The sequence below is a fragment of the Macrobrachium rosenbergii genome, chromosome 12 (assembly GCF_040412425.1).
Source record: "Macrobrachium rosenbergii isolate ZJJX-2024 chromosome 12, ASM4041242v1, whole genome shotgun sequence".
Taxonomy (NCBI): Eukaryota; Metazoa; Arthropoda; class Malacostraca; order Decapoda; family Palaemonidae; genus Macrobrachium; species Macrobrachium rosenbergii.
This window is the reverse complement of record NC_089752.1, coordinates 98,901,392-98,919,589: the sequence shown is the minus strand read 5'-3', so window position 1 is coordinate 98,919,589 and position 18,198 is coordinate 98,901,392. Positions and strand designations below refer to the sequence as shown.

At 39.5% G+C, this 18,198-nt stretch overlaps 1 protein-coding gene across 1 annotated transcript in view; it reads right to left on the bottom strand.

The window, feature by feature from the left end:
* Window positions 1-18,198, bottom strand: part of LOC136844153 (uro-adherence factor A-like) — a 137,946-nt gene that overhangs the window by 67,460 nt on the left and 52,288 nt on the right. Inside the window, exon 6 of the mRNA XM_067113166.1 lies at window positions 3,605-3,646. Within this exon, the coding sequence (XP_066969267.1) occupies window positions 3,605-3,646 (42 nt within the window). The remainder of the gene's footprint in view (window positions 1-3,604; window positions 3,647-18,198) is intronic.

Below are 18,198 nucleotides of genomic sequence, written 5' to 3'. Positions count from 1 at the left end.
TATAAAACATCAAGATACTTTGTGGTATCGAAGTGGCAACCTTCACACATGAAGCCTATATCTACAATCAATGAATTGTCCTAACACATCAAGAACTTGGCACAAACCTGGCAACACCCACAGTTCATGCAATTACATGCATACAGATCATCATATATACCCAGCATAGTAGTAATGCTTTAACCTGCTGCATGTGTAAGATCTATGGTTCACACACTCATCAAGTGGGCATATGGAGCAGTCTTTTCCTGCACACCTCAGCAGAAATACTAACTGGGAAAGTCCAAGATAGTCCTGAAATATCAGAAGGAAATAGGGTGAAACTGCTTCTCAAGCATGGTCAAAAAACCATTGTCAACCCTACTTACAGCATACATCCCCATGAGCTGAGCAATAACCATCACCAACCATGAAGAGAGAGAGAGAGAGAATCAACCCTACTTACAGCATACACCCCCATGAGCTGAGCAATAACCATCACCAACCATGAAGAGAGAGAGAGAGAGAGAGAGAGAGAGAGAGAGAGAGAGAGAGAGAGAGAGAGAGAGAGAGAGAATCAACCCTACTTAAGCATACATCTCCATGAGCTGAGCAATAACCATCACCAACCATGGAGAGAGAGAGAGAGAGAGAGAGAGAGAGAGAGAGAGAGAGAGAGAGAGAGAGAGAGAGAGAGAGAGAGAGAGAATCAACCCTACTTACAGCATACATCCCCATGAGCTGAGCAATAACCATCACCAACCATGAAGAGAGAGAGAGAGAGAGAGAGAGAGAGAGAGAGAGAGAGAGAGAGAGAGAGAGAGAGAGAGAGAGAGAGAGAGAGAGAGAGTCCACTTAAACTTCAACTGAACTTCTTTAAATCTTACACTGCAGATATGACTTTTACTTTGCCTAAAAAGCTACTTCATTTGGTAGGTCTTTGAGCAGCTGTTATCCACGACAAACAACCACCTCAAGCATATTCACATTCCAGATTCAAAGACTGTGTCATACCCAAAGGCTCTGAGGACTAATAAAGAAGTCATGACACAACCAGGCACCTGGCTGGTAAAGCAGTGGGTCAAAATGTGGCCTGTCATTCAAAAACCAGGCATGTAAAATTACGTGTCCATTAAGGAACACTGGTTGGCAAGACCCAGAAATAGGAGGAGTTCGGAGAGGCAGAGGGTGATGTCTCCCTAACGCACACCTCGCCTCCAGGAATATATAAAAAATGTCTTAGTCATTACTAAAGGATCAACAGCAAACATAATTATGGTTAACATCACAAAGATAAAATCTTGTGAAGGTTAACTGGCATCTTTAGGAACCACCACTGGGCATGACAATTTCCTTTTGCAGACAACTGAGAGTGGAACTGCTCTCATTATGATATTCAAAAATGCTGTAAATTATTTGCCATAAACAACAGGAAGCAGTATTCTTGATTACTTGTTTCTTGAACCCTCTATAGTAGATAAAAACAAACAGAAATACTCAATTCTACAACCGAAGACTTGCATAGAAACTTTTTCATACTCTGAAGGCACACAGTTGTCATTCTTTGCATGGACAGTAAAAGAAGGAATGAAAATATACTAATTTTTAAAATGGATTATTTTCAATATCCAGTTTGCTAACTGTATGCAAACTGTATCCTCAGTGTTAGCAAAAGTTTGCGTCTGCGAAAAACTCGTGTTTAACCATTAGTTAGGTTCCAATGAAAAATTAGTGTCTGTGAATTCGTGCAACTCAAATCGCTCAAGTTCGGGGTATTACTGTACTGAAAATGTAGGAGATTCTGAAAAAATTTCCTTCACTGATTTCCAAAATTTTATATTTGCTGCAGGTTATATTTTGGACATTCACACAATACAGTACATGTTTGACTGTTATCAACACTTTAGAATCTGGGCATTTGGGAGGATGGCTGCATGGACTGTTCATTAAGAGTCCACACATCAACACAGTATGGCCTATTCGAAGACATGTCAGAATTACTTGTCTGTCTCTCTCTCCCTGCTATGATGAACTCCATTTTCCAACACTGGATTTTATCTGCTTTAATTTATTATTTTCAGTTCTTCATTCCATATATTATGCCATTTAATGTCGATTGTTTTTATATATCTTATATATGATCACTAATTGCAATTTCTACATTTGCTCCTCATGTGGACTGCTTCTTTAGCTGCTTTATCAGCCTCTTCATTTCCTTTAATCCCTACCCAACATATTTCAATATTTTTTCCCTTATTATACAATTTATGGAGTGAAAACTTAATTTGCTGTACAATATTTTTTTTTATTATAGCTTTGAATGGCTTCCACAGCACTTTGGGAGTCACTATAAATCACAAAATTATTACATGAGGCTTCTTTAATTATTTTTATGGCTGATGCTATTGCAAATAACTTGGCTGTGAGAGAGAGAGATTCAACTTGTAAAGAAAGCATTGGTGATGATCGAACAACTCCTGACCATATGGTTCCAGTGTAATTAATTAATTAATTAATTTTTTTTTTTTTTTTTTTTAGACAAAGGATGTCAGACGCTGTTTCAGCGGTCGTTAATTATGCTGAACCACCACCATCAAAGGGCCCAGGGGTACTTGAATCCTTACAACTACTATTCATCAAGATTAAAGTATAAAAAAAATTTGTTTAAATAATAAATAAACCTGAAAACCTTAAAAAGATATCATCAGCCTTTCATGGAGTTTATGCTTCCACCAATGGCACAAGTGAGAACCAACTCCCAATTGTCCGCTCCCTACCCTACCCCACGGGATGGCACAACCTGATTACAGTGGCCTAAGTGTAAGTCAAACCCCCTTGCTAGGACTGAAAGTATTACACGAATACAATCATTCCCACCCTAATCATATTATGGGTAAGCTGGATAGAATGCTGAGAGTCCGATCCCTAGAATCAGAACCCCCTGGAATCCATATTCCCGCCCTAAAGAAGAGTTCCACCTTTGAGCTATCAATGTGATAACTCTCAGGTCCAAACATTATTGGGCAGTTGATGGTCATACCACAGTTCTCACTATTTAGCTTTGGATGTAAACCCATTCCCAGCTATCTCTTTCCCTGTTAATCAGGTACAATAAATTTTGGCAAAAGTGGAAAATCCCACAAAAATTAATCCAAGGAAATATATAATGGTATATGGGACTCTCAGACTAAAAACCCTGTAACAAATTCCTGGGGTTCAAGAGCCCCCTTACCACATCAAGATGGTCCCAAGTCGAGGGGGGGGGGTAGTTTGAGCTAAATTCGAGATACATTTTTTCCAATAAAAGACGGGGTTTTTGGAACCTAACCCCATTATACGTAGGACAATATCTGTACCCTTATGTATTGTTGTATTTAGTAGTTTTTAACTGACATACGTCCAGTGCTACTTTTTTAGTCTCCCTATGTTTGACCAATAACTGGTTACTAAGGCTCAAACAAACACACACTATCAGTAATTAACTTCTGCCCAAAATAATAATTTGAATGATTTTCTCTTACTGAATCAACCATTACTACTCATGGTACATACAAAGATTTGGACACCAAAAGAAAAACTTGCTAACAAACAAAGCCAAAAATGCAGAAAAAATTAAATGTATTACCTTGTCAGATCCTCTTGGAGGAGGTGCTGCTACTGGAACAATCTGAAAAAGATATGATTAAATCAGATGAGACTATCCTAGAGAAATCTGATGATTAAATCAGATGAGACTAATCTCAAGAAATTTGATGATTACATCAGATGAGACTATTCGAAAGAAATTTGACGATTAAATCAGATGAGACTATTCTAAAGAATTTTGATTATTAAATCAGAGACTTTTCTAAACAAATTTGATGATTAAATCTGATGAGACTATTTAAAGGAATTTGATGATTCAATCATATGAGACTTTTAAAAAAATTTGAAGTTTCCATTTTGTGTTTCTTTTGTGAAATGGAAGTGCAAAAATTAGAATGTCACACAAGCTATTAACCCTTATGTGACAGCCTATATCCACATTAACAAAACCAAAGTGAATACTTTCAACTTTGTACTAGGTCTCCTTTCTTAGACACTTGTAAAAATGCACTAATTTTAGGAAGTTATAGGTTCTAATATTTCTGTACTTTATTCAAGAAAACTAAAATTAAAGCTCACATAATACTGCAGTAAAATAAAAGAACTAAATGATAACTGATTTAAGACTACCAAAACTAGCATCACAACAGCTAGATTACTGACACCATAATAAATTAAATAGGAAACTAACAAGATAAATTTAAAAAGTTTCATATAGGAAATATATATTGTCACAAACATATGCTGCTCTCGTCCCCGTCCCAACATAGGAATCAGATTGCAATCCATTGGGGGATGATGACCCATACCTGGGAAACCAGATTGGTAGTGGGAACGCAGTTTTGAGAGCAGGGTCAAGGAAGGTATGCGATTAGCTTAATCATATGGAGGACAGGCCTACTAGTAACCACTTTTTACCTTTGTCCCCAAGACTGATATCCCTGTGCTCTCCTTTTTTTGGCTGGTCTTAACTGTTTTTTCAGGTGTTGGTACAACTGCTCCAAGCAAGTCGCCACTTACGTGGCTGGAGGGCTTATGGGACAAACAACATCCCAAAAGACTGGCCGAGAGAAGGCAGTCCCTGCTAAGCTCTCATCCAGGCATAACCTCTACCTGCTACATCCCAATTTCCGGGCCGTATCTTTTATCTTGGCACACTGCAATTGGGGTCAGAAGCGACCTGGGCTACAAGCAGCCCAAGCAATGTTAACTTGAAAGACCCATTGGAGCAACTAGCTGTCTTGCAATAGTACAAATTGCAATTTTGGAGTGCCTGTTAAGTCTGAAATTAACAATAAATTGCCAGTTTCTGTTTTTCTCACTGAATCTCATTTCCTTTTCAAGATTTCATCTCCCAAAGTAAAATCCCTTGCTAAAGATTTATGTCTACTGATGAAATAATACTTTATACAATGACACAAGAGTAAATCATCCCTCCATTTTGATAACTTACTGCAAGAGAGAGAATCTTGTATGTACAAATTCTTATCCAGGAAATCTATTTACAGAGACGTAACCTTGTCCCTTGTGGTTCTGCCAACAACCTTTCCTGTGAGAAGTTGCCTTAGAAGATAATTACTTCAACCTTGCTACAAGCAAGCACTGCTTCTGTGACTGAGTGTCAGTGACCATATATAGTCCCACGCCACAGGCTCCACCTTGCATTTATGCGAGTGTAAAATTTCTATTGCATTCTGAATGACATTTAAGTGTAAATTTTGTTGTATGATTATTGTGCACTTGTTTTGCTGGATTGCATACCAGCCAGGACTTATTCTCCTTATTTGAACTGTGTGAAATAGAGTAATCTGATGTAACTACTGGTTTTCCTGGCGACCTATCCCTTTCGTTTACATGTAATCTAAAGGAAAGTTCTCCTGTTTGTTACATTTGCTTACATATTTGGTTCTGGGGCAAGTGGCCCAGGCAATTTTTAAACCAATATTCATCTGGCCAAACGCAACCAAATATGTAACAATACATACATATATATATACATATATTTATGCAGCACGAAGGAATGTGTGCTTGACAACATCACTAAGTCCACGTCGGAAGGTAAGTGAAAACCGGGACTCTGAACAAGTACTTTCATAGTTTATTCTACATTTTCAAGTTCACACTGAATACAAAAGAAATTGACAAATTTATATACAAGAACAGGAAGGTGGGGGCTGGGTTACAGATTGTTAATCTGGGCAGCATGTTCTTTAAGGGGATCGGCCGGTTTCCGACTTTTTTAACGACAGGTTGTTGATATATAGGGGGTTTATTAAAGGATATTGTGTGGAACTTCTGGGGAAAAAATTTTTGTTCAGTGACCTTAGGTTTTGTGACGCCAGAGCATTTTTCGGCCAAAAATGGCCATTTTCAAAATGCATCTCCTCCTTTGCTTTTTGGTTTTAAGGGATGAGATTTGAACCATGTATAAAACACATATGGACCTTCGATACAAAGCCGGGGATTTTTGATTTTTCAATTATTTTTCGAGATATGAATTTTTTTTTTTAATGAAATTTTCCCGGAAAAATTACAGAAAAAAAATTGCCAAAAATCAGAAACTCAAAATATTAAAAATCCCCGGCTTTGTTTTAATCTACCATGTTTCCCCATGTTATATTTAAAATTTCATTTAGATTGGTCCAATACTAAGGGAGGAGATGCATTTTAAAGGCGAAAAACTTATGTTTTGAGAAACGGGCCTTCAAAGTTTTAGTTACATAAAAAAAGTAAAAGGGACTTCAAAGACTGTGTTACAATTAATTCTATGGTTTTAATTTTTATTTTTGGGTATTAATTAATGCAAAATGATTATAAATAAGAATATTAATTGATTATTTATGTGCCTAAGACACACTCTTATAAATTTTAGGTTCCTGGTCCCCCTGTCTGATCTTGCTGCAAGGTATTACTCTAGGTATCATAGTTGCCTACACTTTTTATTAGTGTCTCGAATCCATCCCTTGCCAAATGGATCCAATTACTATACATTCACAATTAGGGATTCGTGATTCAAGTAATTCATCAAGTCTTGCTTCACTTATTATGATCATTTTATTTTCAGGATCGTCTATAATATCAGCCTCCGAGCTACTGCTTTCTTTTTCTAAAATATCTTTGCCCTTTGGTAGTGACGAACAAATAAAGAGGCGTTTAGGGGTGGATGTGGTTGGTCTCTGGTCAGCAGAGATCGCTGCCTGCGCCGTTTGATGGGCGACAGCTCTCTCTCTCTTCTCCGTCGCTCCATTCCCCTCTATGGCACTAATTTCTTGAACTCTTTCTTCTACTTCTCGCTTGGACTTTTCCACTTGGCTTTTCCGCATTCTAGAAGCATGAAGTGAACTCTTGGACCTTTTAGGCACGGTGAAAAAAAAAAAAACGCTGCAGAAAATACAGAGTTCAGTCAAGGCTTGTCCTTCTAACTTGGAAGTTTATAGGCAACTCTCAGCCACAGTCGGCGTCATGGTATGACGTGTGCGTTGTCATGGCTAGGAATAACTAAAAGGTGCCGAGTAGGATATTATTGACATTATACATTTCATTTCAAAGGAAGTTTTCGTAATATATATCGCAAAAAATACCAGACTAAATCATTTGCGCTACTGGTGTTTTATGGGTATATAGTTATTGTTACATTTTAGGCCATAACTAGAGAAATACGGCAAATTTTAGCATAATATTTCGTGGACACATTCTTGAACCCTATACAAGCCATAGAATTTTTCAGCAAATCAAAATTTTTAAAGATTATTGGGTTTTTTTAGCGGCCGATCCCCTTAAACAAAAAAGACATGGAAAAAGGATCAAGGGATAATCCAGGGTGGAGATCAACATTCCTGGTGGAAGTAGCTTCACTGAACACAGTTTCTAGCAGATTTCTTTTCCGATGGGCATTGACCTTGTAGATAACCGTTGACTTATCCCAGTTCATTGTATGGCCTGTCTTAAGCCAATGATCCCGCAATGCCATTATTTGACGAGCCTCTTGAAATGGCTTATTTGTGTTGGGAGCGTCTTACTTTTAGTCCTTTTGATGGTTGACCGATATAAATCTCATTACATTCTTTGCAAGGAATACTGTATACAATATTGTTTGAATTGGGTGGGCTATTCTTAATTAGTTTATTTCTTAAAATAGTTATATCTAAATACTAAGTTGATGGGCACTGCAGGAATGAAATTGTGATGAAATGGTAAACAGAGAATACTTTCAAGTTCTTTGTTAACACTGGTTGGATTGTAATTTGGCTTTTTTTACTTTATTTTTACAAAGTTCTAAAAAATACGGAGGGTAAGATGAATCTCCTATTTTATCAATAATTTTTGGAAGAGGAGTTAAAAATTATTGATAAAATAAGGGATTCACTATGTTACCCTCCATATTTTTTAAAACTGTAAAAATAAAGCAAAACAGACATTACAATCCAACCAGTGTTAACAAAGAACTTAAGAATATTCTCTGTTTACCATTTCATTCTGATTTCATTCCTGCAGTGCCCATTGTAAAAACTATTCACATTAACTTAGCATTTAAATATAATAATAATTTGAGAAATCAACTAATTAAGAATAGCCCACCCAATTCAAACAATAATGTTTACAGTATTCCTTGTAAAGAATATAATAAAATTTAAATTGGCCAACCAACAAAAGGACTAAAAGTAAGAAGCTCCCAACACAAATAATGGCATTGTGAATCACTGGCTTAGGACAGGCCATACAATGAACTGGGGTAATGGCTTAGGACAGGCCATACAATGAACTGGGGGTAAGTCAACGGTTACCTACAAGGTCAACGACTATCAGAAAAGAAATCTGGTAGGAATTGTGTTCAGTGAAGCTACTTCCACCAGGAATGTTGATATCCACCCTGGATTATCCCTTGATCCTTTGTCTGTCTTTTTTGTTTAAAGAACATGCTGCCCAGATTAACAAACTGTAACCCTGCCCCCACCTGTCTTTGTATATAAATTTGTCAACTTCTTTTGTATTCAGTGTTAACTTGAAAATGCAAACTACGAAAGCACTAGCTCATAGTCCCGGTTTTCACTCACCTTCATATGTGGACTCAAGTGATGTATATACATATATATCATATAATATATATATACACATACACATTTTATATATGTGTAACTGGTATTGAAAAGAGAAGGTTGGTTTTTCAAAGACGTGAGATCATATGACAGAACACAGCATGCAACAAATGCTTAGGTGTGTTTTTCGAATTCAGCAGTGTCCATTCCCGCAAAACGTCCTTGGTTATAACACACGCGTGCATGATTGAAAAGTCAGCAAAAGATCCTTCGAGAAGGTGATCCGGTTATAGATCCGGATTCGAAGAGAATATCACAGTGGAGTGTAGAAGTACGTGTGTGATCAATTACCTCGTGACACACTAGTTTACAGAAGGCATGTCTTCTTGTACACCGAACTCCAGCGATGCCACGAGTGTGTGTTCATGTGTGTTGCAAAACCCATATAATGGGAGAGGTTTCATTGAATGAGTGGGCAATACGATCCATTCTCGGTATAATTAACAATGTGAACTGTGCAAAAGGGATGCACACAGATGGAGTCTGTGTTCCAGAGCACTTTCGTGAAGTGAGTACAACTCATAAAACATTTTAGATTTTTCTTACAGACTCTGGAGAAAGACTTTATCCCTGTTGCAGTGAAATCTTGTTTCTGCATTTTTATTTTACATTTTCTGGTTTTTAATATAACGCTTATCTCTTACAGGTATTTTTCCACATTCCTCTTCAAAGAAGGGAGTGGTGTGACATTTAATCATATAAGAAATGACTTTTATAATGTATTGAGTGACCTTTTAAGATTTGAATGACAGATGAGTTATTTCTGTATTCCCTTTTAAATAATTGGGTATCTATGTTTTGGACCTTAATCAGTAGATTTTCATAGCTACGCTGAATCATTCGATTTCAGTTTTTCATAGCTTATTTGAAGCTAGTTTAGTTTTTTTTTTTTTTTTTCTTTAAAGTTTTCAGTTTTGTATCCTAGTATCTCATTCCAGTAGACCTTAGAATTTAGTTAGGGGTAATGAACAACTTCAGATGTGAAGATAATAACTTAAGATGGGATGTTGAGAGATCATCTGACCCAACCAGTCGGTTTTTGCTACCAATCATATCTCGGGAAAAGCGAGATACCAACCTGTGTTCTTAAAACAGAGATTTAAATAACACACAGGCCTCGAAATTCAGGCCTATAACATTATATATATTGTACATATATACTATTCATTTAACACACATACTGTATATGATGTGAATTTTGTAGAAGGCCTGCCTCCCTAACAAAGGTAACTGCTCTCTATTACATTCCTCCTTAAGAATCGTAGCAAGGATAAAATGTCCACCTCTGGCACATCCTCAAGAGAGGACCCTATGTCTTAAGACTACCAAGACTGGAATGGAGGATTTTCCCCCGACATCAAGAACTCGTGAGTGAGTTTTTCAAGTCCACTCTTTAGCCTGCACATCATTTCTTGTCTTCTTGGCACAGAGAGATATGACCAAGGAGATCCTGATGACGTAATACTGCACATTTTTTTTATTTGTTGCAATATTTTCTCAACAGGACTACGAAAGGTTTTTAATTTTCTGACCGACAAGAGGATATACAATCATGGTAGCATGCATCTCATGGGTTCCGAAGAGGTACTGCTGACTTAGCAACTAGATCAGCTTGCTAGTTCCCAAAAACCCAAATTAGGAAGACACCCCAGCAAAAATTTACTTTACCTCTTCTTTTCACCAGCAACAGCAATTCCAATATCTCTAAAATCACAAGTGTGATGAGTTACAAGATTCTACAGATTGAACACTTCTTGAGTCACAATATATAGCAAATCTGTTTCCATTCAGTTAAAATTTCTTTTAAGGCCTTGAAAACTGCATGCAGTTCTGCTGTAAAAATGGATGCAACAGATGATAATCTCACACTTCTTCCTACACCAGGAATTGTTGTTCATCATTAATACTTATACAGTACTGTACTCATATTTCACTCTGACAATGCTTCTTGTATACCTTATGGGTGTGGTATACCTCGAAACAAATAATGATACACAAAAGTGGCTTCAGCAAAAATTATTCACAATATGTGGTTTGCATCCTATTACATCTTCCTTTGCCTTTTTTTGACAATGTTTGGCAGAATGGAACACACCACATATTGAGGCTTGTGATTTTTGTCCACATATTGTGATGGAAAATGCTTCTCATTTAGTCTTGAATCCATAGGGCTTGAAAGATAAAGTTAACAGGCCAGTGATCAGCTGACAAGCGTAAACAAACACTTGTTCTCTGTAACTGAAACTCCCTTGCTGAAAGTAACGCTAAATAGAAAATAATTGTTGCTTTATATATCAAACATATATATACAATTGTAACTCTTACAACTGGCATCTTGTGGTCTGGGAACTCCCGTGGTTCAGCTCGATTTTGAATCAGCTGCCATTACTTCGTTTGAGCGGCCATGAGGGTGGTACCACATATTGTTTACAACTTCCTGACATCAAAAATTATGCCATATTTCTTATTTTTATGAAAATAATTGTAATGAAAAAGTGTAAAGTCAAATATGTTTTTGATATAACAAATTTATTAATTTGTATTTTTCATAGCTAACAAACCTGCAGTCTCAACTTACGGATAATTCTTCTAACGCCAGATGGAAACCGGTAAAAATAACAAACAAGGAATTGGTGGCAACGAGGTAGACCGATAGGCTTAGGTGGCAACCGTTAAGTTCCTTAGTGCCTGTATCGAAAGAAATGATGCCTCAGTTTCCAGGAAACTTGATTGAGGGGTTGCTAGAGGTGGGCCATATAAGTTGAGACCGCACGTTTGTTAGCTATGAAAAATATAAATTGATCAATAAATTTGTCATTTGTTCATATGCGGAACCCAGGTCTAAACTTATGGATAGACTCAATTTTGGAGGGAGGAAAGAAAGTCTGGAACCAACTGGAGGTTCAGCACACCTGGTAACTCTTCCTGTCTTATAAAAGCCTATGGAAGAGAATCAAAGCCTCTGACATAATAAATAAGTGATTATTTATCAGTCAGACCCTGGCAATCCGTACAATGTGATGAGACAATGCAGGAGGAAGTTAAAGAACTATGTCTGTAGAGAACAAACTTTCATGGCCACCAATAGTTTGCTATCAATCCTCTCTCCCCTTGCTAGAGAGGAGGGATTTGCTTTTGCAAAACTTATTTGTGCAGGAATAAACAAAACTTGACAAAAAGGCTGCAGTCTCACCTGTATCAGACCCAATCCAGCACATGATGGAATTATTTCTTCACCCATGGGGTAAAGCAGGAAAGAAACCGAGACCAGCCATCCTATTCACTCTCATTTTCATACCATCATCTTAGTTAAGATACAAACTGTCCCCTAGGGGCAACAACCGAACCTAAGGAAAAGTGTCCAAGGACCAGGGCAACGTCCCACAGATAGAATGAGGTGAAGGTGGTCTGACGAAGCCACGTGCCAGCCTTCCAAATCCCTTGAACAGACAGTTCTTTTTAAAAGCCTAAGAAGGGCCTAGCCCCCGTAACATAATGCGCTCTTGCCTGCACTGTGTTAGGATTGGCACATGAAGTCGAACCATAGGCTTGTCTGATAGTCTCATGCAGCCAAAAGATTGTAATCTTGGACACTTCTTTCTTGTTCCGGCCAGTGCTAAGGAAAAGTCTTTGGCACCCCGGTCAGAGATGGCGATCCTTTTTCAGGAAGCAGTGTACTCTGACAGGGCATAGGAGCAATTCATCTGTACTGTTTTCAACAAAGTCATTAAGAGACGGAATTGAGAAGGAATCAAATCTGTCATCATGACAAGAGGGGTTTTTGGGTCTTAGCCACAAATCCCGGTGCAAATTTGAAAGCTACAGACGTCTAACCCCTCGTATGCTTGACATTATAGGATAAGCCATGGAGTTCACCAACTCACTTCGAGGAGGCCAGGGCCAGCAGGAAAACCATCTTGAGAGTCAGGTTCCTATCTGAAATGACACAAGAGGCTTAAAAGGTTCGCGGATTAGGCTGCCCAGTACCAAAGACAGGTCCCAACTAGGTGGTCTAAGCTCTTTTGTAGGACAAGACTGCTCAAAGCTCTTGAGAAGCATTGAGATCTCACAAAAGGAAAGATCGGCATCCTTCAATTGTAAAACTGCACTCAAGGTAGCTCTGTAGACCTCGATGGAAGACATGGAAAGTAGTTTCTCTCTGCGGAGAAAAATGAGGAAATCTGCTACTTGCTGAACAGAGGCTCTGATTGGAGAGAAACCCCGTTGCCGACACCAACCAGATTAAAAGGCCCACTTGCCTTGGTAAACGGATGAAGATCTTCTGAGATAGCCACACATCTCCGATGTTGCTCTGCGAGAAAAGCCTCTCGCTCAGAGGTGATACTGGATAGTCTCTAGCCATAAGGAGATAGGGCTCTACTGAGTGGTGGAATCTCTGGAAGTGGGGTTAACACAGATGGTTGTGCCACGGAGGAATCTCTCTCGGAGCTTCTGACAGCTGGGTTAAGAGATCGGGGAACCATTCCGTGTGGCCACATGGGAGCAACTTGGGTCATTCTGAAGTTCTGAGAGGTCATTACCCTGTTCAGAACTTGATGGATTAGGCAAAATGGAGGGAAGGCATAGACCTCCAGATTGTCCCAGGGGTGTTGCAGGGCATGCCACTGCAAATGGATCTGGAACCACAAAACAGATGACCTCTAGTTTTCTGTTAAAACACTGCTGCCAACAGGTCTATTGAGGGTCTTCCTCACAGATGAAAGAGCCTATTTGCAATGTCCTGGTGCTAAGACAAGTCTGTCCCTATGACCTGACTCCCAAGTCAGATTGTCCACCACTATGTTCCTCCTGCCCGGGGTATAACTGGCAGATCCACTGAATAATCTATCGCCAATTGATGAAGGAGCACGTCAGGGAGTGTAGTTGGTGTGACACCAGGCCGCCCCCCCCTTCCTTGTTTACATAGGCCACCACCGTGTTGTTGTCTGACAAGCACCACGGAGTGGCCCATCACCCTCTCCCGACACTGCTGAAGAGCTAGTAAGGCAGCCTTGAGCTCCAGAACATTGATGTGAAGCTGCCTCCCTTGTGGAGTCCACACTCCGAATGTTCCAAGACCTTCCAAATGTGCAGGAGGCATCTGAAAACAGGAGGATCTCTGGAGGGGGGGCAATGAAGAGGAACCTGTATAGCCAAGATCCTGTTGTCCAACCACCAAGACGTGTCATATCTTACTTCCTGCGACAGCGGAACTAGAAAATGAGGATCCCTTGCAGGGAACCAAAATTCTTTCAGCTTCCAATGCTGAGACTGAAGATGTAGATGAATGTGAGGGACCAACTTCTCAAGGGAGGTTAACAGACAGCATCACTTGTCACTTACGAGGTGGCTGAGACTGCTCCGAGAGGGAGGACAGAGCTATAGTCTTGAACTTTTCCATTCCCGGCGCTGACAGAAAACCCTCGATGAGACTGTGTCTATGACCATGCCCCGGTGAAGAATCTTCTGACTGGGGACGAGATGCGACTTCTGCAAAATGACCACGATGCCCAGGTTGCAACAAAACTGAATAAGACTGTCCCTGTCTTTGATTAACTTTTTCCTGAGACCCCGCCAAGACAACCCAGTCGTCAAGGTATCTGAAAAGGCAAATCCCCTGGGAGTGGGCCCAAAATTAAACCAGGGTGAATATTCTCATGAAAACTTGAGGGGCTGTTGAGAGACCGAAGCAAAACAAGGAGATATGTGGCAATGCACAAAATCCTTATTCTTAGTGCTTGAAAGACCTCATTCTTTTATATAGCTGTATATTTACCCATTTGATATGCCACCCAAGAGATCAGATGAAGATAGAGGTAAGAAGCACAAGCATTAATCTTTATCTATGCTAAAAGTAAGTATAGCTTAGTTTTACCAGACCACTGAGCTGATCAACAGCTCTCCTAGGGCTGGCCCGAAGGATTAGACTTATTTTTACGTGGCTAAGAACCAATTGGTTACTTAGCAACGGGACCTACAGCTTATTGTGGAATCCGAACCACATTATAGCGAGAAATGAATTTCTATCACCAGAAATAAATTCCTCTAACTCTTCATCAGCCGGCGGCGGGAATCGAACTCCGGCCCATCGAATGACGGTCTGAAGCTCAACCAACTCGGCCAACAAAGGGCTAGTAAAAATGTTTCTATCCTTCCCCTTTAGTTAGAGAATGTTGTGTTCATTTTCCTCAATAGATGGTGGGTTTTGTTCACTTTTTGATGGTGAACGCACCGAGGGATCACTGAAGTTCATTTTTTTTTGTTATTTCATTACCCTCTACAACAAAAATAAGTGACGAAGAAACTATAGCTATAATTATGAAAATAGTACATTTAGATGAAAGTCACCGATAATACTCAGCAGACTCTGAGAAAAGTTTAGTAGTTGACTCGTGGTTAGACTCACTCGGGAATGTAAAAGTTAAGTATATCTTAGTTTAACCAAACCACTGAGCTGATTAACAGCTCTCCTAGGGCTGGCCCGAAGGATTAGATTTATTTTACGTGGTTGAGAACCAACTGGTTACTTAGCAACGGGACCTACAGCTTACTGTGGAATCCAAACCACTTTATGACAAGAAATGAATTTCTATCACCAGAAATAGATTCCTCCAATTCTTCATTGGCCGGTCGGAGAGTTGAACACTGGGCCAACAGCGTGCTAGCCGAGAGCTCTACCAACCCTTCCAATGAAGGAATGTAGGCTAAATACGATAAATAGAGCACACTATTTTAAAGAATATTATATAGTATGAAGTTATAAAATGAAAGTGAAAATGTACGAGTAATAAAATGATAAAAAGTGGTGTCAGAACTCAGTCAAGTAATATGCTAAGTCAGCACCTAAGGTATTTGCATGTGGAATTAGCTTTCAAGATTATGTTTACATAGGGGCTTCATTTTTAAGTGCATTCTATTTTCTGTGGTCTGGCAGTGGGTTGGTCCCAAGGTTCCCAGATTTTAGAGGTTGGACTGTGCTGTGATAATAAATGCTTAAACATAAAAATTTTATGGCACATTTCATCGAAAAACAAAGCCTGCTGTTCAGCAGATAGGCTAGACTTTACTACAGCTAACAAATGTAAAAAAAAATCTTCCCCTTCGGCAAGAAAGCTACATTGTCAAGAAATATGTTGACCCTACAAGAAATTTGGTTTTTATATGGGAAAGAAACCGTCTTGCCATCATAAAGCATAGTTATATATCACTAATTAAATCATTACATAACATGAACACGATGAAAACATACAGAATTCTTTTGAGGAAGCTTGGAAAAATTAAAAGGGCAGTGATCAGCTGACGTGCATAAACATACAATTGCTCTCGTAATTGAAACTCCTAGCTGAGAACAATGTTAAATAGTAAGTACTTGTTGTATTGTATAGCAAATATGTATACAGCATTGTAACATTAAATCTTCATTGTATCAAAATACTGAATTCGCATTTCATCAAAAAATTACAATAGCCTTTGTTCGACAGGATAAACAAACCTTCCCTTTGGTAACAAAACTAGTGGAAAATTACATTAATCCTACATAAAATATTGGTTTTATACAGCAAAGAAAACATCTCGCCATCAATAAAAATAGTCATAAATCATATTCCATCTTTACATAATGTGAAAATGATGAACACATGCAGAATTCTTCTTCGTCTTTCATAGCTAGACAATACATACTCTTGAACTACTGGCATCCACTGCAGCAAAAGGGCTAAAATATGTACAGAATTTTCCCTTTGGAATGTCTCAGGAGGACTAACCGAATACCTTGCTGGTAAAATTCCTGTCCTTGAGATGTTAATTCACAGGTTGTAAGTTTTACTCTAAAAGCATATGGTTAGTTTGCTTAGGGATGATGTTCATAGAATTGCCAATGCCTTTCATTTCCAATACAAATGCTGGTTATGCACTAAGGGAGCTTCTGAAATCAGTACCAGCAGACATTGGTAATGTAGATCGAGGCATCTCACCAGCATCTATAAGCACGCTCTCAATGGCAGATTATTCAAATGCTCTTGTGCACAATCTTACTCCTCCATGATGGACTGAATTAAGCATTTTAAGGCTACAAGGCTCTGCTGAGGTGTGCGCTTCATGCCACATGTTAATTTTTAAGACTAAAGCTTTGAATAGTTTCAGCATCTGAGTTCGGTCTACATCCCACAGTGTGGGACAGAACTTTCAGGACACTCACTGCTTTCAAATATTTTGTCTTGATATAGTACTTCAGATGTGGAATCCATGCCAGCTTGCTGTTAAAAATCAACCCAAGAAACCTTGCTTCACCAACACATGGGATTCTCTGCCTATGTTTGAACAGTCCTGGATCAGGATGGAATCCTCTTATACAACTAAAGTGCATGGTCACTGTTTTACTAGCTATATACCTAAAACTGTTTACCTTAGCACACTTTACTATACCATCAATGCACAGGTGGAGGCGGCATTCAGCCACTGCCATCTTTGTTAAGTTAACCCTTAACGCCGACTGGACGTATTTTACGTCAACAAAAGTCATCTGCCGGGTGCAGAGTGGACGTAAAATATGTCGACTACAATAAGTTTTTTAAATATTCACGGAAAAAACTTTCGGGCCTTGTTTGTGAAAAATTTTTAATCACGCACCTTGAGGGATGCTGGGAGTTCACGGATCACGCTGTTGTTTTGTTTACAAGCATGACCCAGCTGCGCATGCGTGAATTTCTTTCTTCTCGCACTACAAAGCATCAATGACGCATCATCAGAGAGCGATTTCTTGGCGCATTCGTGTTTTGCCGAACTTGTGCAAGGGTTAGCGTGTTTGTGACACAATAGGATGTACGGAGAGATGTCCCAACGTCGTCAGGACTCTGAAAGGCACGTAGCCTATTGCCTGTCGGTAGTGAGCGTCTGAGACGCGTTTTAGACTTGGATGCTGGAGAGGGACCAAGCACCCAAGGTGATCCATCTTTTCAACGCCATAATGTACGCATGGCCAAAAGTGACCGTGGGCCCCTAGGGCCGTACCCTGTGCCTTTTACGACCCCTAGGAAACGTCGGGGTGTCCTGAGAGGCATTCGTAAACATTTGGGAGGCCTCCAACAAAAGGACATTGATGAATACTTGTTGGAGCTTGATCGAGAGCAGGTGGAAAGTCCTCATTTTGATGGCACTTGTTCATCTAGTGACGAGGACATCCTCCAATGTCCGTACAAGAGCCAGAGATTGAAAGTGAACTTACGTTCAGTGGTTTCAGTGCTTGTGAGGGAGAGTCTGAGGAGGCGGCAGCACCGATTGTGGCTGGTGGGGACGAGACAGAAAGTGATGGTGAAAATGAGGGAGTCGTGCCCGTGCATGTGTCCGTAGAAGGTCGCAACGTCGCGGCAGCTTAGGTGAAGGCCGTTCGTCCGAAAGTGATGAGGGGTGGTTGGAAGACCCTACCCCACCTAACAAGCACCTATTCACGGCGGTACCTGGGCTGACCGTCCCTGTGCCTCTCACTGCACTGGGGTTCATTCAGCTCTTCCTTAGGCAGGAATTGCTGGAATACCTCATT